Source organism: Balaenoptera musculus, chromosome 19 (genome assembly GCF_009873245.2).
Source record: "Balaenoptera musculus isolate JJ_BM4_2016_0621 chromosome 19, mBalMus1.pri.v3, whole genome shotgun sequence".
NCBI lineage: Eukaryota > Metazoa > Chordata > Mammalia > Artiodactyla > Balaenopteridae > Balaenoptera > Balaenoptera musculus.
In genome coordinates, this window is record NC_045803.1 from 2,532,348 (window position 1) to 2,558,825 (window position 26,478).

Genomic DNA, 26,478 nt, shown 5'->3' on the forward strand with positions numbered 1-26,478 from the left:
CTGCTTCCCACTAGCTATCTATTTTACATTTGGTAGTGTATATATGTCAATGGTACTCTCTGACTTCATCCCAGCTTCCCCTTCCCCCCGCTGTGTCCTCAGGTCCGTTCTCTATGTCAGCATCTTTATTCCTGCCCTGCCACTAGGTTCATCAGTACGGTTTTTTTAGATTCCGTATATGTGCATTAGCATACGGTATTTGTTTTTCTCTTTCTGACTTACTTCACTCTGTATGACAGACTCTAGGTCCGTCCACCTCATTTAGTTGCTTCTTTCTTATCACACCCAACTCTCCAAATTTTACCAAACTCTTCTCTCCTCATGCCCTTTCCTGTACTTGTCCTCCGTCGTTGTTCACTGGTAGCCTACGCTACAAACTTTTCTCCACATCTCAATTTTTAGAATAGTTAGCAGTGGATTCTAGAGGTCACTCTGTAATAGAATGGCAACATTCCATCTTTCTTTTTTTTTTTCAGTTGAGTAGCATTTCATTATATATTTGGTGGCAACTTTTATTTTTTGCTATTACAAATAAGGATCATTTGAATAGTCTAGTAAATCCATCTTCTCCTTCTTCCCGCCGCAACTTTTTTGTGTGTGTGTGTATTTTTTTCCACTGGAGAAAGGGGAGTTAAACATGAAAGTGTAAATGCTAGAATGCTAGAATTTGCAAGATGACCCTACCTGGGTTAGTACTCTTATCTATGCCACCAGCAATATATGAGCGTGTTGGTCTACCCAGAGTCTCACCGCCACAGCGTGAGTCAAATGTTTTGAATGCTAGCTGCGCTAGAGCAGAATGATGGCCGCACAAAAGTGTCCACAGCCTGATCCCCAAGTCTCTGAATACGTTACTTTTCATGACAAAATGAACTTTGAAGATGCAATTAAATTCAGGATCTTCAAAGGGAGAGATTATCTTGGATTATCGAGGTAGAAACAACGTAATCACAGGTCCTTATATGAGAGCGGAAGGAGTGTCAGAGTCAGAGAAGGAGATGTGATGACAGCAGAGTGTGGAAGGATGTGGTCCACGTGCCAAGAAACGTGGGCAGACTCTAAAAGCTGGAAAAGGCAAGAAGTGAATTCTCTCCTTGAGCCTCAAGAACAGAATGTAGCCACGCCCGCACATTAATTTTAGCCCATACGGCATATTTTGGATTTCTGAACTCCAGAATGTAAGATACTTTTTTGTTTTATTTATTTATTTTATTTTAGGCCACGTCAGGTGGCTTGTGGGATCCTAGTTCCCTGACCAGGGATTGAACCCGGGCCCTCAGCAGTGAAAGTCCTAACCACTGGACCACTAGGGAATTCCCAATTTTTTGTTGTTTTAAAGCATTAAATTTGTGGTAATTTGTTACAGCAATGAGAGGAAAGGCATACACTTTCCACTATGACAGAGAAGAAACTGTATATCATTGTAGTTTGAATTCATACTTCTCGTATTTTGAGTGTGGTGAATTATCTTTTTATATGTTTATCATACTTAGAAAAAATTGGGGGGAACACAAAGCACATTGGCTAAGATTTCTGTTGTTAACAGGAGGGACTACAGATTTAGCGACATCTAGGTTTCGATTACAATGTGGTTGTGTAAATCATGGGACAGTAAGACCTGGGGATGAGACGCAGAAACTTTCCCATTCCACCTGGAGTCCACATTTTGAGTCAAACTCACCATTTCCTTGAAGGAACCATCCTGAATATTCTTCAAATGATTCCGGCTCTCTGATAATCTTTACCATTTTCCAGAAATGATAACCGGAAGTAATAACATCTCTGGGATTTCTCATTATATAAATACACTTAAATTAAAAAAAGAGGGAAAATGAGAATAAATGTATCCATTTCCCTTGCTCCAGGCTTTTCACAAATGGAGAAAATGCCAACGGCCATTAAAGTGTTTGGCTACAATTTAGTCTTTAATTCATTTATTTAACAAAATATATTTAGAACCCACAATGGGCCAGACATTGAGTTAGATTCTATAGAAGGAGCAGCGTATAAGATACGGATTGTTTCTGCCCTTAAGAACCTTATGATACATGGAATGATGGTCTTTAAAATTTTGAGAGGCAGATGATGTTATTACATTTTGAAGAAGTCTGAGTTTTAGAGGGACTCTGCCCTATTCATTGCTATTCCTGGAATTTCATGTTCCAGGCCTCACTATCTTTTCCTAGGAATTTCTACGATATCAGTATTTCCCAGGGACTAATCAGATAGATGTGAATGGCCAACTGTATCTAAGGGTTCATTTATAAAATTCAAACTGATGGCATGAATAAACTCATGCTGCTCTAGATGGTGAAACCTCAAGAGGAAACAAACTTTCAGGGTTCTCAAAACAAACTTTAAAAAAAAAAAAGGAACTAGTTTTATGTCAGTAAACCTGGGCTAGGACATGCTGGATCAAGTGTTATATCAGGTCATTTCCAATTCTGATCATTGCTTTACTCCACTGCAGTCATAATCTGAGCTGGGTATCACTTATATGTGGATCTAAAATATGACACAAATGAACTTATTTACAGAACAGAAACAGACTCACAGACATAGAAAACAAACTTACGGTTACCAAAGAGGAAGGCAGGGAGGGATAAATTAGGGGTATGGGATTAGCAAAGACAGACTACTATATATAAAATAGATAAAGAACAATAAGCGGATTCTTAATCTACTTATTATATTTCTTAAAATAGATATTATTCATTGAGTATGCATTAGGCTCTGATCTAAGCTAGGCTGTCAGTAAAAAATGTGGTCGCTACGGAAAGTAACAAATTTTGTCTGTTACTGGTCTTTTTTCAAATGATCTATACATTCCTTTCGGATGTGGCTTGAGGTCATCTTAATCATCACATTCCTCCCAGGCCTTAGCACAGATGAATAAATCCTGCTGGTTTAAGCACACAAAAATGGAGCTTCAACGACATTGCACTATTTGTTCATAGACAAAATCTGGAGAACTGAGGTTCAAACCAGAATTTTCTGGAGTAAAGTCATAATCATTTTACAGAGTGTGGTCTTGGGCTATTTTTTTATTTTTTTGGTTTGTTTTCCTGTTTCATGTATTCTTTCATTCATTCAATATTTTCTTTCTTTATTATTTTATTTTACTTAGGTATAATTGACATACAACATTATATTCATTTCAGGTGTAAAGCATAATGATTCCAAATGATGACCACAATAAGTCTAGTTAACACTGGTCACCAGACATAGTTACAGAATTATTTTTTTCTGGTGATGAGAATGCTTAAGATTTACTCTTTCAGCAACTTTCAAATATGCAGCGCAGCATTATTAACTATTGTCACCAGGCTGTACATCACATCCCCATAATTTATTTATTTTATAACTAGAAGGTTGTACCTTTTGACCTCCTTTACCCATTTAGCCCACCACCCACCCTGGCAACTACCCATCCACCTCTGGCAACTACCAATCTGTTCTCTGTATCTATGAGCTTTTTTTTTTTTTAATTTTGGATTTCACATGTAAATGAGATCAAGTGGTATTTATCTTTCTCTATCTGACTTATTTCACTGAGCATGAATGCCCTCAAGGTCTATCCATGTTGTCACAAATGGCTTGATTTCATTTTTTTCATGGCTGAGTAATATTCTATTGTGCAGTTGACCCTTGAACAACATAGGGGTTGAGGGTACTGCCCGCTACACGGTGGAAAACCCAAGTACTGCTATCTCTGCTTCAAAAGCAAAGGAACTGATACTCACCCAAGGGCAGGAAGCGGAAACAGTTTGGATAGAATCAGGACTCAAACCCTAATTCTTTTGATTCCACATATTGTGCTCTCTAATCGAACACAAACTTTTCCCCACGCTTAGTTAATTTAAAAGCAATAAAATGGGGCTTCCCTGGTGGTGCAGTGGTTGAGAATCCGCCTGTCAATGCAGGGGACATGGGTTTGATCCCTGGTCCAGGAAGATCCCACGTGCCGCGGAGTAACTAAGCCTGTGCACCACAACTACTGAGCCTGCACTCTAGAGCCCACGAGCCACAACTACTGAGCCCGCGTGTCACAACTACTGAAGCCCATGCTCCTAGAGCCCATGCTCTGCAACAAGAGAAGCCACCACAATGAGAAGCCCGCGCACCGCAATGAAGAGTAGTCCCCGCTCGCCGCAACTAGAGAAAGCCCGCACACAGCAACGAAGACCCAACGCATCCAAAAATAAATAAATAAAATAAATTTATTAAAAAATAAAAAAATAAAAAGCAATAAAATGAAAATACAGTACTATATTTATTGAAAAAAATCTTTGTATAAATGAAACTCACAGTTCAAACTCATGTTGTTCAAAGGTCAACTGTATGTATGTATGTATATATACGTTTATATATATATATATATATATCTCACATCTTCTTTATCCATTCATCCATCAATGGATACTTATGTTGCTTCCATATCTTGGTAGTCGTAAATTAGGCTGCATTGAACATGGGGGTGCATCCATCTTTTCAAATTAGTGTTTTCGTTTTCTTTAGATAGATACCCAGAAGTGGAATTGCTGGATCAAATGGTAGTTCTATTTTTAATTTTTTGAGGAACCTCCATGCTGTTTTCCATACTGGTTGCACCAATTTACATGCCCACCATCCAATATTTTCTTAAATCTCTATATTGTTTTAAGCATTCTGGTAGGCTGGTGTAAAATGGTAAAAAAAAAAAAAAAAAAAGTTAAAAAATAAACCTGGTCTTCATAATCATGGTGATCACAGTAAGATAAATATACCTGACAATAAACAAGCAAACAAATAGAAACATAGCACAATATTAATATTATGAAAGACACTGTGATGTTAGAATATTTTGATCATACTTCCACTACCACATCACATACGATTGTTTGAGGGAGTTTCATACATTTTTTCATTCTTCCTTTTATGTATTTATTCATTTTTGGTTGCACTGCAAAGTGATTCATATATATATATATATATATATATATATATATATATATATATATATATATATATATATATATACTTTTTCAGATTCTTTTCCATTATAGGTTATTACAAGATATTGAGTATAGTTCCCTGTGCTATACAGTAGGGCCTTGTTGTTTATCTATTTTACATACAGTCGTGTGTATCTGTTAATCCCAAATTCCTAATTCATCCTCCCCTTTCCCCTTTGGTAACCACAAGTTTGTTTTCTATGTCTGAGAGTGTATTTCTGTTTTGTAAATAAGTTCAGTTTCACACAGTTTTGATAATATCTTCGGTGTCACGTTTTAAATTATAATCTAAGATGATTGAAGATGCACATTTACAGCACAGGGTCACTCAATGTTAGGGCCCTCCTTCAGAGGTCCTGAGATTATGCCTCAGAGGTCAGTGGATCTATTAAGTGGGAAAGACATGCCCTAAATGATTTCACGATTAGAAAAACCCAGTGGGATTTCAAACATGTGTGCCAATCCTACATTTCTTCTGAAATATAGATGCTGATTTACAGTTGAGACACTTCCCATATGGTCATATCAATGTTGGGTACCTAGGGGTTGGGGGTGCCGCCAGGATTTATTTAATTAAGGACCGAGTATTCTCTGGAGCAGCACCAGGGAGATTGTCTGGTACGTGCCACCGTAGCTTGGAACAAGCTTTTCTAATATGCTCACTTCACTGAATCACATTTTTTAAAATTTATTTTTTTAATTGAAGTATAGTTAATTTACAATGCTGTGTTAGTTTCAAGTGTATAGCAAAGTGATTCAGTTATACATACATGTATATCTATTTTTTTCAGCTTCTTTTCCCTTATAGGTTATTACAAAATATTGAGTATCATTCCCTGTGCTATACTTGTTGTTTACTTATTTTATAGATAGTAGTGTGTAACTGTTAATCCCAAACTCCTAATTTATCTCCCCCACCCCCACCCATTTGGTAACCATAAGTTGGTTTTCTATGTCTGTGAGTCTATTTCTGTTTTGTAAGTAAGTTCATTTCATTTGTGTCATTTTTTAAGATTCCACATATAAGTGATATCATATGACGTCTGTCTTTGTCTGACTTAACTTCACTTAGGATGATCATCTCTAGGTCCACCCATGTTGCTGCAAATGGCATGATTTCATTCTTTTTTTTTGGCTGAGTAATATTCCATTGTATATATGTACCACATCTTCTCTATCCATTCACCTGTCAATGGACCTGAGTCACATTTTAACTCTGTCCCTAAAACACAGGCCTTCAGGATAACCAGAGAAGTGACTCAAACTGACCTTGCGTCATTAACTCACCTTGGCCTTGGAATTGAAGAATGACCTGGGGAACAACTGAATGGGGAGATGGGAGACGTAGAATCATGGGTTTTTCTGATCCTTTATACGTTGAAGCCCAGCTTTAGTTTCTAACCACATCGAAGGCTCACTGCTGACAACAGATTGGACCCAGGCAGGATCCCCCTTGTTGCAGATCAGGTTGACGATCTCTGTCATCCCCAAGGTTCCTGCACAAGGAAAAAGAGGGTGTTACCCACTTCAGCCTGACGATTAACCGTACCTCCACATCTTACAGACACTGTGTTATTTCAGCCATGAAGCCCCTGCCCATAACACCAACGGACGCTTTCATTTCTCACCTTACTGTTTCCCTTTCTTAAAAAAATATTTATTGACATAGCTTATTTTAAATTTTTCATTATTTTGAAAAGGAGTTAACTATAATAAAATTACTACAGCTCAGAAAATAAAGTTTTAATTTTTGTATGCAGAATTTCTCAAAACGTAGAATGCAAAATAGTTTCTATGGGAATAATCTAGGAATCTTATATTATGTATCTATATATCATCTTACTGTTTCCCTTAAATGTATCTCACTGATTCTTCATTCTTTTTTATTTTTGAGCAGAGTTAGTTCTTTATTGTATTTTTGTTTTTAGTAACAAAAGACAACAGATTGATCATAAGGGGATCAGTTCTTTTTAGATATGCATTTTTTTTGTTATTTTGCAAATGGTTTAAATCAGGGCTCAGCAGCCTTTTCCTATATTGGAGTATAGTTGATTTACAATGTTGTGTTAGTTTCAGGTGTACAGCAAAGTGAATCAGTTATACATACACATATATCCACTTTTTTTAGGTTCTTTCCCCATATAGGCCATTAGAGTATTGAGTAGAGTTCCCTGTGCTATACAGTAGGTCCTTATTAGTTATCTATTTTATATATAGTATCGTATATATGTCAATAGGTAAGCATTTTAAAGCTTCAGGCAGTAGATGTCCAAATTTGGGCTAATTGTTAAATCTTTGAGGGAGAAGACAAAGTAAAGGATTACTTTTTATCCATTTGGAGGTATTGGAGTAATTTTTTTTAAAAATCAGAAGAATGAAGCAGCATCTAGCAGCTGAGTGGGAAAGAAGGCTTCCAGTTGCTAACGAGTGTAAGAGAAGACCTTGCCGTCATTTCCCCTTTCCCTGTTCTCACCATACTCTTTTTGGCAACCACTAAGCTCACCGAAAAGAGAAGCTCCCTTTTCACTGCTCTCCAGGCTACTGGGTGTTGAGGTCACTCATGCTCCAGGCTCACCCTGAAAGTCATGTTTTCTCTTCCCCATATGTCGCCCACCAGCCTTCCCCCACCCCCAATATTATCTGTCTCCTTCCACTTGATAGAATTGTGAGTCTTCATTCTTCAAAGACTCTGCTAATGAGAAGCTGCTGTATAGCACAGGGAACTCTACTCAGTGCTCTGTGGTGACCTAAATGGGAAGGGACTCTAAAAAAGATTGGATATATGTATACGTATAACTGAATTACTTTGCTGTACAGCAGAAACTAACACAACATTGTAAAGCAACTATACTCCAATAAAAATTAATTTAAAAAAAAAGAAAGAAAGACTCTTTTTTTAAGTTTTTAAAAACATTTTTAATAGTGGTAAAATACACATCACTTACAATCTATTGTCTTAATCAATTGTATGTGATCCGTTCCGTAATGTCAAGTGCATTCCCATGGTCGTTAAGTGCATTCAAATCTCCAGCACTCTTTTCATTTTGCAAAACTGAAACTCTGTCCCCATGAAGCAACAGTTTGCCATTCCTCCCCCTCCCCCGGCCCCTGGCAATGACCATTCTACTTTCTGTCTCTATGACTTGAACGACTCTAGGTACTTTATATAGGTGGAATCCTACAGTATTTGTCCTTTTGTGTCTGGCTCGTTTCACTTTGCATACTCTCCTCAGGGTTCATCCATGTTGTGGCACATGTCAGAATGTCCTTCTTTTTAGGGCTGAATCATATTCCATGGTATGTGTAGACCACTTATCATCTCTCTATTAGTCCATTAATGGACATTTAGGTAAATTCCATCTTTTGGCTATTGTGACTCATGCAGCTATGGACAAAAGTGAACAAATATATCTTTTTAGTTCCTGCTTTCAATTCTTCTGGGTATAGATCCAGAAGTGGCTGGGGCCCATTTACTCTGCTTTCTACTCTCAATCTCCTTTGCCCCCTCCTCATCAAATGTACAACATTGGACGCCCCCCACCCCAAGAACGATTTATTCCATCCCATACATATAGCTTGACTCACATAGGTACCAGTAGGCAAGGCAGAGGGAAAACAATTAAGACAGAAACCTTCGACAGACATCCAAAACTCCACTAAAAGAGGGACTTCCCTGGTGGCACTGTGGTTAAGAATCTGCCTTCCAAAGCAGGGGACATGGGTTCGATCCCTGGTCAGGGAACTAGATCCCACATGCATGCCACAACTAAGGGGCCCGCGAGCCACAACTAAGGAGCCCATCTGCCGCAACTAACACCTGGTGCAACCAAAATAAATAAACAAAATTTAAAAAATAAATTTAAAAGAAAATAAAATAAATAAATAAATAAATAAATAAATTTTAAAAAATGATTGAGTCTTTAAAAAACAAAACAAAACTCCACTTAAAGAGTGAGCGCTTGCATCTTCCAAGCTGGGGACGCTCCACCGGAGCAGGGCCCATAGACAATGCTAGTACAGAAAAGTAGACACCCAGACTTTCAGTGAAGCAGACATTATTTCCGACTTGACAATAGGCAAATGCTAATTTTTCCCTACTCAAATGAAGCGAGGGCTCCCCATGTGACTGGACACCTAGAAACACCACCTAAGAGAGAGTTTTCTGGGAAGTTTCAAAAGACGAAGCATGTATCTTGCTCTGACAGAAGAAAGACCTACAGAGGGAAAGACTCAGCCGTGTGCAACCATCTGCTTTGTGCTTCTGAATGAGCCGATAGGACTTACTTCCCACAACTAACGCCACCCTCTTGCAGCCAAGAGGGTGCAAATTCGTCTTGTCCCAAATATTGTTAGGCAACAGACCGATTGTACCGTTGACCACCCTGCACAAACGCACTTTCTTAGTATTTATGTATACTTTCCAGTGATATTCCCTCGTCTCTCATTTCCACTGGTCCAAACTGTAATGTCTCCACACCCTAAAAATTCTCATGTCCAGCCCAAAAATGTCAGTAGTGCAGTATTTCAGAAACGCTGCCTAATCCAAACAATTACCAAATCACTTTGAACCCACAACCTAAATATTGCTTGGTTCCCATTTCCTCTGTCACATCCAAGTCCTAATCAAAGCCGTCAACTGCCTAACCAACTCAGGTAGCCTTTTCCAACCTGATATTGATCTCTGCTCTCTACTTATCCAGTGCTTTTAAAATTCCTTTAATGTAGAGAGGCCCCTCGTGATCTTTAAACATATGCTCCTTCCACTTTGCCATTTAAATGCTTTCCATGGATTTACATTGCTTTTGGATCATTTCCAAATTCCTTAGCATGATTTTTAGGTTCCATATTAATTTCCCATTTAAAACACATCCTGGAGATTATCATACTAAGTGAAATAATTCAGACAGAGAAAGACAAATATCATATGGGGAATCTAAAAAAAAATGATATAGATCAACTTATTTACAAAACAGAAACAGACTCACAGACTTAGAGAACAAACTTATGGTTACCAGGGGGGAAGGGTTGGGGGCAGGGATAGATTGGGATTTAGGGATTGACATGTACACACTACTATATTTAAAATGGATAACCAGCAAGGACCTGCTGTATAGCACAGGGAACTCTGCTCAATATTCTATTAATAACCTAAATGGGAAAAGAATTTGAAAAAGAATAGATACATGTCTATGTATAACTGAATCACTTTGCTGTACACCTGAAACTAACACAACATTGTTAATCAGCTATACTCCAATATAAAATAAAAATTTAAAAAAAAAACACATGTATCATCCATATGATACAACTCAGGGAATATAGCCCATATTTTACAATAACTATAAATGGAGTATAACCTTTAAAATTTGTGAATCACTATATTGCTCACCTGTAACTTATATAATATTGTACAGCAACTATACTTCAATAAAAACACACATCCAGCCTCACCTCCTGCTCCTGCCCTGTTCCCACTCTCCACGATGATTTTTCAGGTTCTGGAATATCCCTCAGTGTCTTTCAAATCTGGACCATTCCATATGCAACCCGCCCTGCTCTGCTCTCTCTTCACCTCTGACAAAGACTCTCTCCTTGGCCAAATTTAGTGAGGCTCTTCAAGACCTCTTCTCTATGAGGCTACAACCTTGACCCTCTGTGCCCCATCCTTGCTGAGCCAAGTTTTAACAAGAATCCCGCAAAGTCAGTTACTGAGAATCCTCCCACACTTGATACTTGGTCAAGGTTCCCATCCCTTACCCTTGACTTCTAAGTCCTTTTCCCGTCTTCAGCACAGATTCTATTAGGCTAGTTTAGCAAAAATCTCCCTACCCTTGATGTCTAATCAAGTTCTTCTTAGTAATTTTCCCTGATGTCTAATCAAATCCTCTTAGTAATTTTCCATCCACTGACCCCCTCACTCTGCTTGTTCCCAGCTCACTGCTGCATTAGGAGTTGAACTCAGTCTCTTTTCCATACACACTGTCTTGAATAAAAGCTTTCTTGCCATTTTACAAGTGTCAGAATAATTTTTCTTTCACAGCTAACAACCTCACATTTGCTCTTGACTTCTCAGGATAGATGTTTCTCTTTCTTCCCAGAAATTCTTCAGTAACCTCTCCCCTTTCACCACCCCACACAATTCCCTAAATCTGCCTTAGTGTTCCCTCATGTAAGTCTCTCTCTATATCTCTACAATGCCCTGGCAGTCACATCCTTTTGAATTATAATTCCTGTATGAATCCCTCTCTCTGAGTATAATGTCCTTTGAGACACCACACTAGTCACCAAAGTCACCAATGCAGGTAACCTCCTCAATTTCTGATCCCACCTTCTTACCTGACTTTGGGTAAGAAAGTATAATGACGTCTTCATCCCTCACCACAAATTCATCTCTCAAAGAACTCAAGTTTTCAATAATGAATCTGTGGAAAGGAATCCCCTCAATCCACAAATAATCTCCAGCCATCTTGAAAAACAAAAACAAAAACAAAAACAAAACAAAACGAAAAGACCCAGCCTTCCAAGCCTGGTCTGGTTGCTCTGGTCTTAGCAATCTTAGATTCCTGATTCTGAACCAGGTCCTGTTATAAAGGGCAGAGAGACAGACAGAGCTATCCAATTTGCCTGCATGACAGCTATAAAAATGGGGAGTGTCACGGTCAGCCTGAGTGATCATTAGCTGACTCAGAATACTTCTGAGGTTTCAGCCGTTCAATCCACAGGAGAAGGTTGGTAAACAAGAGCAGATCCAAGAAATGTGAATGACTTTTTCATGGAAGGAAAACAAAATTTTCAGGGAAAGTAAACCTGATGCTCTTTTCCTGCCATATCATTATTCTCATTCTCTGGACACTTTTTCCCAGGTTACATAGCTAATAATCGACTACACGGAAAAACACCTCCCATTAAAATGGTGTATCAACAGCCCATAAAAATGGCCACTCTACTAATAGAAGTACGTTAGCTTCATATAATATTTGGTCTGGAAAAAAACATGTAAGCCATGTTAACACATGACTCGCAGTATTTCTAAATGTCCACGAATTGGTGAAATTGGTAGAATTTTTAACATCCAACTAACATGACATGACCTGATATTTATTTACTTGCACATTTTTTTTTCCTGTCAAGAGTTTCTATGTTTGTGGACACTGAGATTCAGATGGGTCAGCTAAGTCTCCATAAGCCCAAATGACTTTGCCAGCTGCATATACAATAGCTTTCATCCTCTGTATATCAGAAGGCCTTAAAATTTTGGAGGGGCTAATAAATAACTCCAGAAAATGAATTTTGTGTCCTTTTTAAAATTTCTCTATGTTTTAAGAATAAGAATTATTTTGTGTTTGTGTGAATATTTAACATTGACGTATACAGAGTAAAAAGTCTATATAGATAGGAAAAATAAACCTTTACTTTTGTAATTACATATTTATTTATTGAGGGTGTGTTACGCCTGCAGCATATAGTTTGAAATCTGTGAGGCTCTTGTAGGCAGCATATAGATGGGTCTTATTTTTGTATCCATTCAGCCATTTTATGTCTTTTGATTGGAGAAATTAGTCCATTTACATTTATAGTAATTATTGGTAGGTACGGACTTATTATTGCCATTTTATTCATTGTTTTCTAGCTGTTTTATAATTCCTTCATTGCTTTCTCCTTCTCTTGCTCTCTTCCTTTCTGATTTGATGATTTTATTTAGTGAAATGCTTAGATTCCTTTCTCTTTATCTTGTGTGTCTCTACTGTAGGTTTTTGCCTGTTGGTTACCATGAGGCTCACATACAGCATCTTATGACACAGTCTACTTTAAGCTGATAACTCACCTTCCAAAGCATACTAATGTAATGGAAAGTGGGGTCCAGCTGCTCGCCGCTCAAAAGCCAATAAAGAGGCAAAATTGGTGGAAAAGAAAGTTTGCTTTATTTTGGATGCTGGCAACTGGGGGAGGAGGGGGGCCTTCTGTCCAAAGGCCAACTCCCCCCAACCCCACTGACAATCCAGTGGCCATGAGCATTTATAGACGGAGGGAGGGGGCTACATGCAGAAGCAGCATAGTCCGCTCTGACAGTCATCTTGAACTTGGTCATCAGTGGTCTGACCAGTGTCATCTTGATTGTTTTGAGTACATTTAGTCTTCAGTTCCAGGGTTGGTTTGTTTCCATTTCCTTGAGGCCAATTCTCAGAATTGTGGCAGCTTATGTCATGGCTACAGTCTGGTCATCATGTAGTTAACTTCTTCCACCTGGTGGAGTTTTCAGTAACTGTACGACAGCTCACAGGATATGGCTCAGAATATTATCTATAGTCTTTGAGAAGGAACTAAAGGTCCTTGACTCAGCTTAATGACTAAACTATTATTATTTAGTCTTGTTGGACAGTTTTCCTTTGTTTCTGCATTTTCTCATTTCTCTGATTAAACTTATTCTTTGGATAAAGTTTTTCCACAGACAAAAGGCAGGCTAAGGACATGGGGGGCAAGGACCATAGGGTCCTGCTCTGTTTCACTAAAACTCTACATTTTACTCTTCTCCTCCACATTTTATGTTTTTGATGTCACAATTTACATCTTTTAACCTTGTGTATTGGGACTTCCCTGGTGGCACAGTGGTTAAGAATCCACTTGCCAATGCAGGGGACATGGGTTCGAGCCCTGGGCTGGAAAGATCCCACATGCCATGGAGCAACTAAGCCCATGCGCCATAACTACTGAGCCTGCGCTCTAGAGCCTGCAAGCCACAACTACTGAAGCCCATGTGCCACAACTACTGAAGCCCGTGTGCCTAGAGCCCATGCTCCACAACAAGAGAAGACACCACAATGAGAAGCCTGTGCACCGCAACGAAGAGTAGTGCCCACTCGCCGCAACTAGAGAAAGCCCACGTGCAGCAACAAAGACCCAACACGCCAAAAATAAATAAAAAACAAAACAAAAAAAAAACCTTGTGTATTCATTAACTAATTGTAGTCATGGTGATTTTTAATACTTTTGTCTTTTAACCTTCATGCTAGATTTATATGTGACTTATCTATCTGTCACAATTATTACATTAGAGTTTTCTGAACTTATCTATATATTCTGAATTTATCTGTACATTTTCTTTTATCAGTGAGATTTATAACTTCATATGTTTTCCTGTTACTAATTAGCGTCTTTCATTTAAGCTTGAAGAAGTCTCTTTAACATTTTTTAAGTCCAGTCTAGTGGTGATGAATTCCATCAGCTATTGCTTGCCTGGAAAACTCTTTACCAACTTTGCTGGGTGAAGTAGTCTTGGTTAAAAGTGTTTTCCTTTCAGCACTTTGAATATATCCTGCCACTCCCTTCTGGACTGCAAAGTTTCTGCTGAAAATTCTGCTGATAGCCATATGGGGGTTCCTTTGTAGGTAACACTTTGTTTTTCTCTTGTGCTTTCAAGAGCACACATTGCTCCAGATTCTCTTGCCAGAGAAGCAGGGATGGGAAGGGACCAGGTGGAGATCGGGTAGCAAGCCAGTGGTGGAGGGGAGATCCCAGCCAGGGCTTCTGGTTTCCTAGGTGCACAGAGGGACCCACTCAGGAGGCTTCAAGAACCTCAGAGAGGCCCCCAGCAGCGTATGAATGTTCTGACTTCTCTGTATCCTCACCAACAGTTATTGTTATCTGACTTTCTTATTCTAGCCATCCTAGAGGGATGTGAAGCGGTATCACATTGTGTGTTTTTTTTTTAATTGAAGTATAGTTGATTTACAATATTATATTAGTTTCAGGTGTACAGCACAGTGATTCACTGTTTTATATTTAAGCTAATATCTTGTTAGTTCATTTCTACTTGTCCCATCTGTTCTTTCTGATTCATTCCCCCCCCCCCCATTCCATTCACCTCTGCTATGGGCTCAATAGTAATACCTGTTTCTTTTTATTTTTTTAAATAAAAATAGGCTAACCCATCTCTATCTAGGCTTAGCCCCTGACTCTTGACCAGAATATATTAAAACAGTGAGAAGTTCCCCAACCACGGCGAGGCCAGCCGTTGCTTCCCTCTCACTCCCGGTGGCCATGCCTCCATTTATTTAGTCATTTCAGTTGTGTAACTAGAGATATTACCATCCTGCTGCAGACTTTCCTGTACTTGGACAATGAACCAGTACTTCTCTACATATGGACGACAAACATTGACCAGAGGCTGTGCTTTTTGCCCTCTGGCTTACCCAGTATCTCTTTCTCTGAGCTTTTCTTCCAGCCACTTTCTGTGTCACACCAAATCCCAAGACACATTTTGAGCTTTGCTTACTGTGCTAAAAATCACGGGACATTATTACAATTCCAAAATCTCTGCAAAATATGTTTATGTAACAGCAAAGGGCACAGGGAGATTGAAAAGAATCAGGAATAGTGGATATGCTTGGAATTCCCAATAAGAAAGAGGTTTCTCTCTCTCTCTCTCTCTCTCTCTCTGGTAACTTACGTTACCAAAGGGGAAAAGTGGGGGGAGGAATAAATTAGGATTTGGGGATTGACATATACACACTACTATGTATAAAATAGATAACCAACAAGGACCTACTGTATAGCACAGGGAACTATACTCAATATTTTATAATAACCTATAAGGGAAAAGAATCTGAAAAAGAATATATATATAAAAGAATATATATCTGTAACTGAATCACTTTGCTGTACACCTGAAACTAACACAACATTGTAAATCAACTCTACTTCAATTTAAAAAAATAGAAGTACCTATGACTTGCCAAATTATTTCTATTGCCCTCAACCAGGAAAAAGGATTGTGAGGTCTTTAATCTATGTAGTACAAGCAATTATTTCAGAGCATGTTGTATATTTGAGGGCTTAGTTTTTGTTTTCTGGGTCTTGAGAGCAAGGAAGAAGCTATATTCATCCAGGTGTTACAGAAACACTTGGAAGTTTGCCCCCAGACTGACCTATATTAAAACAATTGTTAGACCTATACTTGCTGAAAAAACTTGGAGTAAATATTTAAGCTCCCTGAACAAAAATGTTCCTGGGTGTTCCATGACAGCAAAACCAACTTGAAAGAGATTACAAGGGCTTTAAAAACACACATGTGACCTCCTTGGCACACAATCAATGCTCCAAAATTGGATCTTTGATTGTAATTTTATTTCTCCATTGACTATATGAACCCTATTTTTTTGGCCGAGCTGCGTGGCATGCGGGATCTTAGTTCCCCGACCAGGGATGGAAGCTGCGCCCCCTGCAGTGGAAGCAAGGAGTCTTAACCGCTGGACCGCCGGGGAAGTCCTCTTTGAGCTCTTTATAGAACTGACCACGTGAGGCCAGATGAAAGGAGTGCAAGCCGTGCACACACCCTAATCCTTACCAGCAGCCCCACCCTTGAACCATGGCTATAAAGCTCCTCACCAAATCCTCCTGAGTTGGGACACACAGTTTTGAGGGGCACAAGCCTGCTGTGTCCCCCTTTGCCTGGCAAAGCAATAAAGCTATTCTTTCCTATTTCACCCAAAACTCTGTCTCCGAGATTCGATTTGGCACCAGTGCACAGAGGCCAAGTTTTCGGCATCCGCTACAGTGACTCACCTGCCTACACTGTCTGTACCAACAGTATGGCTTATGCCGAACACCTGCTTTCCTTCTGGGAGTCTGGGATTTGAGTAGGTGCTAGGCAGAGGGAACCTTTGTGACCAGCCCCCAGTAAAAACCCTTTGGCCCTAAGTCTCTAATGAGCTTCCCTGGCGGACACCTCACAGGTGTTGACGAAAAGATTAATCAATAGTTGATCTAAGAAAGAAATGGAATTTTTTTTTTTTTTTTTGCCGTGCCGCATGGCTAGTGGGATCTTAGTTCCCGGACCAGGGATTGAACCGGGCCCTTGGCAGTGGGAGTGCCGAGTCCTAACCACTGGACCACCAGGGCATTCCCAGAAGTGGAAAATTTTATTCGAGCCAACCTGAGGGTTATAACCCAGGAGACAGTCTTTCAGAAAGCTCTGAAGACTGTTCCACCCATTAGAGGTCAAAGCACAGTTATATAAGTTTTTGAGACAAAGGGTTATAGTCAGATGACGTATTGACAGTGTACACAATCCAGATATACACGTACACGAACAAACTGAGTAGTGGTCTACGCAGATAGGGTAGGGGGTGTCCAGAGAAAGGGAACCAGGCGTGGCTTTCTTGACACAGAGAAGCCATTTTTGGCCTGAGCTACTCTGTGATCTGAGCTTTCCCGCAGTGCTTATCCTTGAACAGGGCTCACTAATTAATGATCTTGAGGGAACAGAAGAATGCAGGAACAAAGGACTGTTATCAGGCAAGCGAAGTGACAGCAGCAAAGATAATAAATCAGTTGTAAAGACTCCCAGTTCTGTTTCGACATTAGCCTGAAGCACATCCTTGAGCTGTTTTGCGGAATTTAAACCCTCCTCAAGGGCCCAACCGCCAGATGAACTGGATGATGTTGACCTTTTCTGACCCTCTTGACTTCAATCAACTAACACTTGGACTCAACCTTGGCCCCAATTCTATGCTGAATTCTCCTCCCTTAGCTTAGAACTTCTCCAATTTTGCTGTTTGGGAAAAATCGCTGGTGTTCTCCTTCCTTGCTGCAAGTAATACATCCTTCTTAATCCCGATCTTTGGCTTGGTCGTGTCTTTTGGTTCGATGCCCACCAAGAGGGGCATCCAGTTTTGGGGTAACAGTGGGTCATGGGTCATTGTCGCCCCTGACAAGATTAAGAAAGAAGTGTATCTCCTGAGGAGGTCTGGTTAAGGCAGGTGCACAATACACACTAAAGGGGAGGGAGGAGGCTCAAACAGGCAGAGAAAATTCTTACATTTAAATTTTCTTGTCTTGACGTAAAATATGAGTTGGATTTCATCACAGGTGTTGTCACAGCTCATCACTGGAGGAATTCAGTGTGATCAGCGTAGGGCCTTCCCAGGCGGTCCAGTGGCTAAGACTCCGCGCTCCCCATGCAGGGGGCCCGGGTTCGATCCCTGGTCAGGGAACTAGATTCCACACGCATGCCGCAAAGAAGATCCTACATGCCGCAACTAAGACCCGGTCCGGGGAATAAAGACGCAGACGTAGAGAATGGACTTGAGGACACGGGGAGGGGGAAGGGTAAGGTGGGACAAAGTGAGAGAGTGGCATGGACATATATACACTACCAAATGTAAAATAGATAGCTAGTGGGAAGCAGCCGCATAGCACAGGGAGATCAGCTCGGTGCTTTGTGACCGCCTAGAGGGGTGGGATAGGGAGGGTGGGAGGGAGACGCAAGAGGGAGGGGATATAGGGATATATGTATACATATAGCTGATTCACTTTGTTATAAAGCAGCAACTAACACAACAATGTAAAGCAATTATACTCCAATAAAGATGTTAAAAAAAAAAAAGACCCGGTCCAGCCAAGTAAACTTAAAAATATATATTTATTTATTTATTTACTTAAGTGTGATCAGTGTGACTCACAAGGAGAGGACTTGGAAGCTTGGGCCTGGTTTTCTGCAGACCCCACCCCACGTGCCTTTACCTTTGCTGATTTTGTCGTGTATCCTTGGCTGCAATGAACCATAGCTAAGAGTACGACTCTATGCTGAGTCCTGTGAGGCTTCCTAGGGAATCATCCAACCCGGGGGTGGGCTTGGAGGCCCCCAACACACCCACATTCAGCCCCTTCTGCCTCCTCATCCTGCCAAGTCGGCCCCACATCTGTTGCCCCCCAGGCTGGGTTTGCCTTGATGCACCCTCCATCCCAGTACTTGCCACCGGTATCCAGGTGTATGGATATACTTTTTCAAGCTCATCTAGATTCCATACATACTTTTTATATTTCCTTCCAGTATTTTACATCTTTTTTTTGAAACAACTAGCTATGTGATTTTGCCTGAATAACTATTATGAGATTCAGTTTCTTTATCTGGCAAATTAGGGGATTGGTCTAGTCTTATCCATGGTCCCTCTCAGGCCTCAAATTCAAAAATATTGTGTGACCGCGTGTCAATTTTTAGAGCCTGTATATAAGAGGTGGAAATCTCAAATGTTTAGAGGTGTTAGACACACAGGATCAATGAGTAAAGTGTGGTAACTATGGCTGACAGTGAACCAGGCAACAAAAGACCATCCAAAGCTGTGTGACCAAGACAACCTACCACGTGGGAGAAAATATTTGCAAACGATGCGACTGACAAGGGCTTAAACTCCAAAATATACAAACAGCTCATACAACTCAATAACAAAAAAAAACCCCAAACAACCCAATACAAAAATGGGCAGAAGACCTAAATAGACATTTCTCCGAAGAAGACATACAGATGGCCAAGAAGCACATGAAAAGATGCTCAACATCACTAATTACTAGAGAAATGCAAATCAAAACTACAATGAGGTACCACCTCACACCAGTCAGAATGGCCATCATCAAAAAGTCTACAAATAACAAATGCTGGAGAGGGTGTGGAGAAAAGGGAACCCTCTTACACTGTTGGTGGGAATGTAAATTGGTGCAGCCACTATGGAAAACAGTATGGAGGCTCCTCACAAAAGTAAAAATAGAACTACCATATGATCCAGCAATCCCACTCCTGGACATATATCTAGAGAAAACCATAATCCGAAAGGATACTTGCACCCCAGTGTTCAATTGCAGCACTATTTACAACAGCCAAGACATGGAAGCAACCTATATGTCCATCAATAGATGAATGGATAAAGAAGATGCTGTACATATATACAATGGAATATTACTCAGCCATAAAAAGGAATGAAATAATGCCATTTGCAGCAACATGGATGGACCTGGAGATGGTCATACTAAGTGAAGTAAGTCAGACAGAGAAAGACAAATATCACATGATATCACTTACATGTGGAATCTAAAATACAACACAAATCAACATACCTACAAAAAAGAAACAGACTTGGAGAGAACAGACTGGTGGTTGCCAAGGGGAGGGAGGTGGGGGGGGAAGCATTGGGAATTTGGGATTAGCAGAGGCAAACTAGTTTATATAGGATGGATAAACAACAAGGTCCTACTATACTATAGCACAGGGAACTATATTCAATATCCTGTGATAAACCATAACGGAAAAGAATTTGAAAAAGAATACATATATATGTATGTAACTGAGTCACTTTGATATACAGCAGAAATTAACACAATATTATAAATCAACTTTACTTCAAAAAATTAGAAAAAAAAAAAGCTGTGTGACCTTGGGGAGGGCGCTCAGCTTCTCTGTGCCTGTCTCCTCATTGCAAAACGAGGATGACAGCAGAATCCACTTCAAAGGCTTGATGCAGAAACCCAATGAAGTCATTTGCATACTGCATTCAGCAAAACATCTAGCAGGAGACTAGAGCTTGACAAAAGTTAGCCAGTACTATTATTAATGATTTTTAAATTGAAATAATAAGAAACTACCCTTTAAGTTTCAGGGACAATGACATGAGAATAATGCAGGTAAAGCATAAGCACGTAAGAGACACTTAATAAAAAGTCACTGTATGAGTCAAGGTTCTCCAGAGAAACAGAACGAAACAGAACGAATAGGAGAGATATCGATACAGATATATACTATATATTTATTATGAAGAATTGTCTTATAATAATTGGTTCATGATTGGCAGAGAAGCCCCACAACTGGGGAGAACCAGGAAGGCCAGTGGTTCCAGACCAAGGGCAAGAGAAGACCAATGTCCCAGCTCAACAGTCAGAGAGAGAGAGAATTCGCCCTCCCTCCACCTTTCTGCTCTGGCTTGGGTGACCCCTACCCACACTGGGGAGGACCATCTGCTTCACTCAGTCTACCAATTCAGACACTAACTCTTCCAGAAACATCCTCACAGACACACCCAGAAATAAACATCTGGGCACCCTGTGACCCAGTCCGGTTGGCACATAAAATTAACCATCACCGTCCCGCAAAAAGAAAAGTGAGGGAAGATTTATTTTGAAAATACCATAAGACTATACTATGAGACATCACAAAGTGGTGAGCCATGGGCTATAGCCAGCCTCCACGTGTGTTTGGCCAATATAGTGTTTGCAAAAAACATTTGATTAGTTCCCATCTCTGAAAATGGAGATGCTTTCCACACGCATTGGAATTTCTTGGCGGGAGGGGGTAGGATCACAATTTAAGAGAATTAATTCTAGGTCTGCATTCCACGTGGCGACGCTTTGCTGGAGATTTGGGATGGCTTCGCAGTAAGCAACAATCCCCATCGCCCCCTGCGTCTCACACCCAGACAGCTTCCCTCACTTGTCCCATTCGCCTGTCTCCCCCTAGGGAGCCGAGATTGAGATGCCCGGTAGAAGCAGCACCCCGAGTTTCGCGGAGCAATTGCGGGATGCGGCCACCAGGTGGCACCACGGCTGCGTGCTGTTCAACCACCAGGTGGCGCGCGAGTCATTCCCACGGGCCAGAGGCTCTAAGAAGAGCATCTCACACCTACCAGAGGCCCTACTATGTACCAGCAGCCTCACGTGTTTCTTAAATCAATCCTCACACGTGCACAGAGGGAGTCATGCTTCCTACGTGGCAGCAGAGGCTCAGAGACAGAGGCTGTGACTCAGTGTCTCCATTTATAAGACAGGCGTTGCAGCAAGGATTCCATGAGGTGGTGTGTCAAGTTGCTGGCAGAATTTCTGCTGCGTAGTCAGGGTCTTTCCAGCTCCGGGGTGGAACCCTGACTTTCAGCTGGTCCGAGGGCAGCCTGATCAAGGCTACCCGTCTCGGCCTCCCTTGCAGCCGGTGTTCTGGGCCATGGGATGTGGCATAAGTGGTGTACCCTCCTCACCGGCCTTCACCTCATCTCTCCTCCTTTACATGGCCCTGAGCTTCTTCCCAGAAATCGTCTCTGGGGTACCCCCTGCCCCGCCTCCCCTCCCCCAGCTTGGGTGAAGGAAGTACTTACTTGCTCATGATCTCCTGGGAGCCTGTACTTTCCTCCTCATAGCACTTTTCACATTCTTATGGTTACCTATTCATTTGTCTTCCCGACCCCTGCCAACACCACCCCATCCCAAAGGTGTCTGCGAGGTGCAGCTGACAGCCTTGTGGCAGGGCAGGCACTCTTGAGTGGCAGGAACGAATGAGGAGGTACTTCTGGACTAAAATAATACCAGGCTCTCAACCTGGGCTGCACCTCCTGGGGAGCTTTTTTTTTTTTTTTGGCCCCAGCTTCATTGAGCTATAACAGACATATAACACTGTGTAAGTTTAAGATATAAAATGTGTTGATCTGATACATTTATATATTGCAATATGATTACCACCATAGCATTAGCTAACGCCTCCATCCTATGACATAATTACCATTTCTTTAAAAAAAACCCATCCCAGCACCATCTGCAGCCAACTGAAGCCCAGTGTCTGCGATGGGGCCCCGCCATGGTGATTCCAAGGGGCAAGAGATTAAGTAAATGCTATAGGTTGCTGTGAAGCTTTGCAACTACGAAGGACCAGACCTTGCCATAATTTAGCGGTTATCAGGTTTCTATGACCCTTAAAGTACTGAGTAAAAATCTTAACTTTCTCATGTGTCTGTAAGGAGCCTAGCGCTCCTTAAGGGACCCTTCAAGTGGTCAGAATATAAGCAGCTTTGGGCAGGAAAAAGCTGTTTGCAGGAAAGAGCTCTCTTCAAAAGGCATCCCTTTGTCTTGTCACTAATCTTAAACCAGCTGCCCCCATGCTCTACTTATCTCCGGCCCTAACACACCTTTCAGATCTTTTGATCACACAATACCTTGCCTAACCTGTTGGTTTTTCCGTAGATCAAAGAGGTAGAAATGAAGAATAAGTAATTAACTGATGACCAGATCTCTTCCCTAGCTTCCCCTTCAGGAATCTCTCAAACAAAGTGTGTGGACAATATAGCATCTAGAGAAAAATCACAAGAAGTCAACAAGCCTGCACACAGTGGGGGATGGTGACGACTCTGACCCCCCATCTCAGTGATTAACCGACATGACGTCCCTGTTTCCCTTTAAAAGCTTTCATGACGGAGCAGAATCTTCAGAGGTGGTTTCTGGGGGACGCTGCGTCCACCATCTCCCCAGACTGCTGGCATCCCGATAAAAGGCAGCTTTCCATTCCACCAACATTTGAGAGTATTGATTCGGTAAGTGGCGAGCAGGAGTGATTCGATAACAAGAAGCCACAAAGAAAAGTCTTGGAGTGCTTCCTCTTCCCACCACCCCCAGTACAGGATAACCGTATCAGCCGGGTTTCCTAAGCATCCTAATTTTAGCCCTTCTCCACATCATTTTCAAACTCGAGCACGTCAGAACCACCTGAAGGCCAGTGAAAACACGGAGTGCTGGCCACACTCCCTGTGTTTCTGGTTCCGTGGGTCTGGAGTGGGCCCCAAGGAATTTGCGTTTCTAACAATCTCCCAGAAGGTGCAAGTGTTGCTGGTCAGGGGACCCGCAATTTGAGAACCATTAGCCTGAGTACTTCTTTTTTTTTTTTTTTTTGGCCGTGCTACACAGCTTGCAGGATCTTAGATCCCCAACCAGGGATGGAACCCTCGCCCTCGGCATTGAAAGCGCTGAGTCCTAACCACTGGACCGCCAGGGAATTCCCAGCCTGAGGACTTTTTAGATTTTAATTTTCATGAAATAGTAATGAGCTCGTACTCAGGCTGGCTCTCATCCACGTGAGGTAGATGCATCTGAGACTTCCCCTGCCCTGTGGGGTGGGCACCATGATGCAGGCGTGGAAAGGCATTGGGAAGGCAGGTGAGGCGGGCCCTGTATCACCACCAGACTCCCCCAAGGCTCAGAGGATCCCTCGGAGGTGTGTGGGCTGTCCTGGTCTTGCTCAGAGTCAAAAAGAAAGAGGGGGGCCTTTCCTAGGGGCACAGAGGACTGAGGAATCCAGAAAAGGGTTACGTGTTCCAATTCTGACACCAATTACAACGTGTGTTATTTTCACACACCACCAAGCAATTCTCTGACACCAGCTGGGGGTCCAACAATTCAACTCAATTCTGACAATATCTACCCAGAGACAGCATCAGATCCCACAGGTTAAGTAAGGGCTCAGTCCCACAAGACTTCCCTGTCCCCTCCACATCAGACACCAAACACACATCCAGGTTGTCACCTGTGCTTCTGACCCACTGGCTATGGATTTGAGGCTCCAACGACCCCCTCCTTGGGCTCAATTAACTGGTGAGAGTGGCTCACAGAACTCAGAGAAACATCTTACTTACCAGATGACCAGTTTTTTGTTTGTTTGTTTGTTTGTTTTTATTTTTGGACGCACCGCATGGCATACAGGATCTTAGTTCCCCGACCAGGGATTGAACCTGGGCCCCCTGCAGTGGAAGCGTGGAGTCCTAACCACTTGACCACCAGGGAATTCCCACCACATGACCAGTTTATGATAAAAGAATGTAACTCAGGAATAGCCAGATGGACCAGATGCATAGGGCAAGGTGTGAAGAAAGGGCTTGGGGCTTCCATGCCCTCTGCGGTGCTCCGCTCTCCCAAATCTCCATGTGTCCGCCCACCTGGAAGCTCTCAGAACCCCATCCTCCTTGGCTTTTATAAAGGCTTCATCACCTCGGTACGCTTGATGAAATCACTGACCGTGGACAATCGCCAGTCGCCAGGCTGGCGCCCCTGGCAACCAGCCCAGAGTCCTCACGTGCTTGCCAAAAGCCATCGCACTAACATATCAAAAGCACCTTTATCAACTCTCATTACTTATGAAATTTCAAGGGTTTTAGGAGCTCTATGCCCTAAGAATGGGAACAAAGACCAAACATGTTTCTTACTATAAACCACCCTTGGATATTGCTATGAAATCGCTATAATATCAGAGGTGGCAAAACGTGTGGCTAAGGGCAGATCTTTTGACATTAAGGGGATGTGCTGGGTCTAGTTACTTGCTCTGTGTCCCTGTTCAAGTGAGGCAGCCTGCTTCAGCCTTGACTTTCTTCTTGGCGAAATGCGGATTTTTGAGAGGAACTACATTCATGGGATTGCAGTGAAGGCTGAGTAATAGAAGCGTTTTATAACGCTTTGGCACACGATGAGTATTTGATACGTGGTAGCTGGCATGAGCTGATACGAATTCTATTAAACCTGTAATGTCTATCATTTTTCGAAAGCGATTTTCTGCCAGCCATTTTCCATTTATCATCATTAAAAAATAATTCTAAAACAATCATCAATGATTACTGAACTCTTGTGAGAAAGCATTCTTAAGAGCTGTGGGTGTGGTAGCCTAGTGTTTAACTCTCGTAACACGTCTCAGGAGAAGACGCCGTCCACCATTTTAACATGAGGACCTGAAACCCTGGCCACCAGCCCCATTGCTGGGTAGCTACAGAGCCAAGATTCAGACCCAGGTCAGGATGCAGAGTGCAAACTCCTAAACAGGATGCCTTATATCAGCCCAGAGGAGGGAGCGGGCGAGGCTCAGAACCCGCACCCCCTTCAAATTTGCTCCTTCTCCTCCCAGGGGGAGCTATGACGTCACATGCGAGCTAGGAGGGGCTGTTACCACGGAGACTGGCAATCCCAGTGGGAAACCCGGGTAGGGTATCCGGGGATCTCACTCACCTCCCCGGGCACTTCTACGGAGCCCGCAGTTCTGGCCCCGGGAACGCAGCCCGGAGCGCTTGGCGTGCGCAAATTTGGCTGTGCCCCAACGCGACCTGCGACCCCACCCAGTAGCCGGAGGTTTGCGGACCCCCGCCGGACTCCACTAACCGAGAATGCGCGCAGGGCCAACGCAGTGCGCACGCGCACCCTTGACCTGTCCTTCAAAGCCGGTGACGTGGCCGCTCCGCCAATCAGAATCCTCCTTCCAATCTGGCCCCGCCTCATCCTTCTGGCTTCCGGCGTCTCGCTGTCTCCAGGGCAACCTTCCGACTGAGGGCCTGGGGAAGAGCAGCCCGGAGACTTCTGGGTATTGTAGTCTCAAAGGGACAGAGAAACCGGAGGAGCACTTGTTTGTAAAAAGGAGACTGTGATAACAATGGCTGTATTCAAGGATGACTTCGTGTATAGAGAACGCTTGTAAATGGTTCTCAAACTGTTATTTTCTGGGGAAAAATAGCACCCGGATCCGGAAGTGGCCGCCGAGCAATCGGGCCGCCGATAGGAGTGAAAAATGTCCCTGACCCAGCGTTCCCGTTTTCTATCCCTGGCCCTGCTTGCCAGGTCCTTCCTGCCTGCCAGGTGGCCTGGACCGTTCGCTGGCCTCGGGGTCAGTTGTGGGGGGCTCAGCCATCACTTGTGGAAGTTTCTGAGCCTATCGCGGTAACCATGGTAACACCGCACGCTCGCTCCCCGCCCCTTGCGCGGTGACGTCACGTGCCGGGCCCTGTGACGAGGAATTGAGCTTGTGCACCTGGGTAGGGCGGTGATGGGGCGGGTCCTGGGAGGAGCCCGGTGGGGGCGGGGCCGCTTGTAAGCTGTCTGCCTGGGGTCGGGGAAGCTTTATTATTGAAATAATCACTAATAAATGATCGTG

The 26,478-nt window shown here is 42.3% G+C and overlaps 1 protein-coding gene across 2 annotated transcripts in view; it reads right to left on the minus strand.

Annotated features, from left to right (window-relative positions):
• Positions 1 to 25,781, minus strand: part of LOC118884579 (bile salt sulfotransferase-like) — a 33,364-nt gene extending 7,583 nt beyond the window's left edge. The window contains exons 1-3 of one of the 2 annotated variants that reach the window (XM_036832280.1): positions 25,563 to 25,781; positions 6,282 to 6,490; positions 1,682 to 1,808 (exon numbers count right to left, since the gene is read on the minus strand). In XM_036832280.1, coding sequence (XP_036688175.1) covers positions 1,682 to 1,796 — 115 coding nt within the window. In that variant the 5' untranslated portion in view covers positions 1,797 to 1,808; positions 6,282 to 6,490; positions 25,563 to 25,781. The remainder of the gene's footprint in view (positions 1 to 1,681; positions 1,809 to 6,281; positions 6,491 to 25,562) is intronic. The other variant, XM_036832282.1, reaches the window with a different exon arrangement.
• Positions 25,782 to 26,478: the final 697 nt, after the last annotated feature.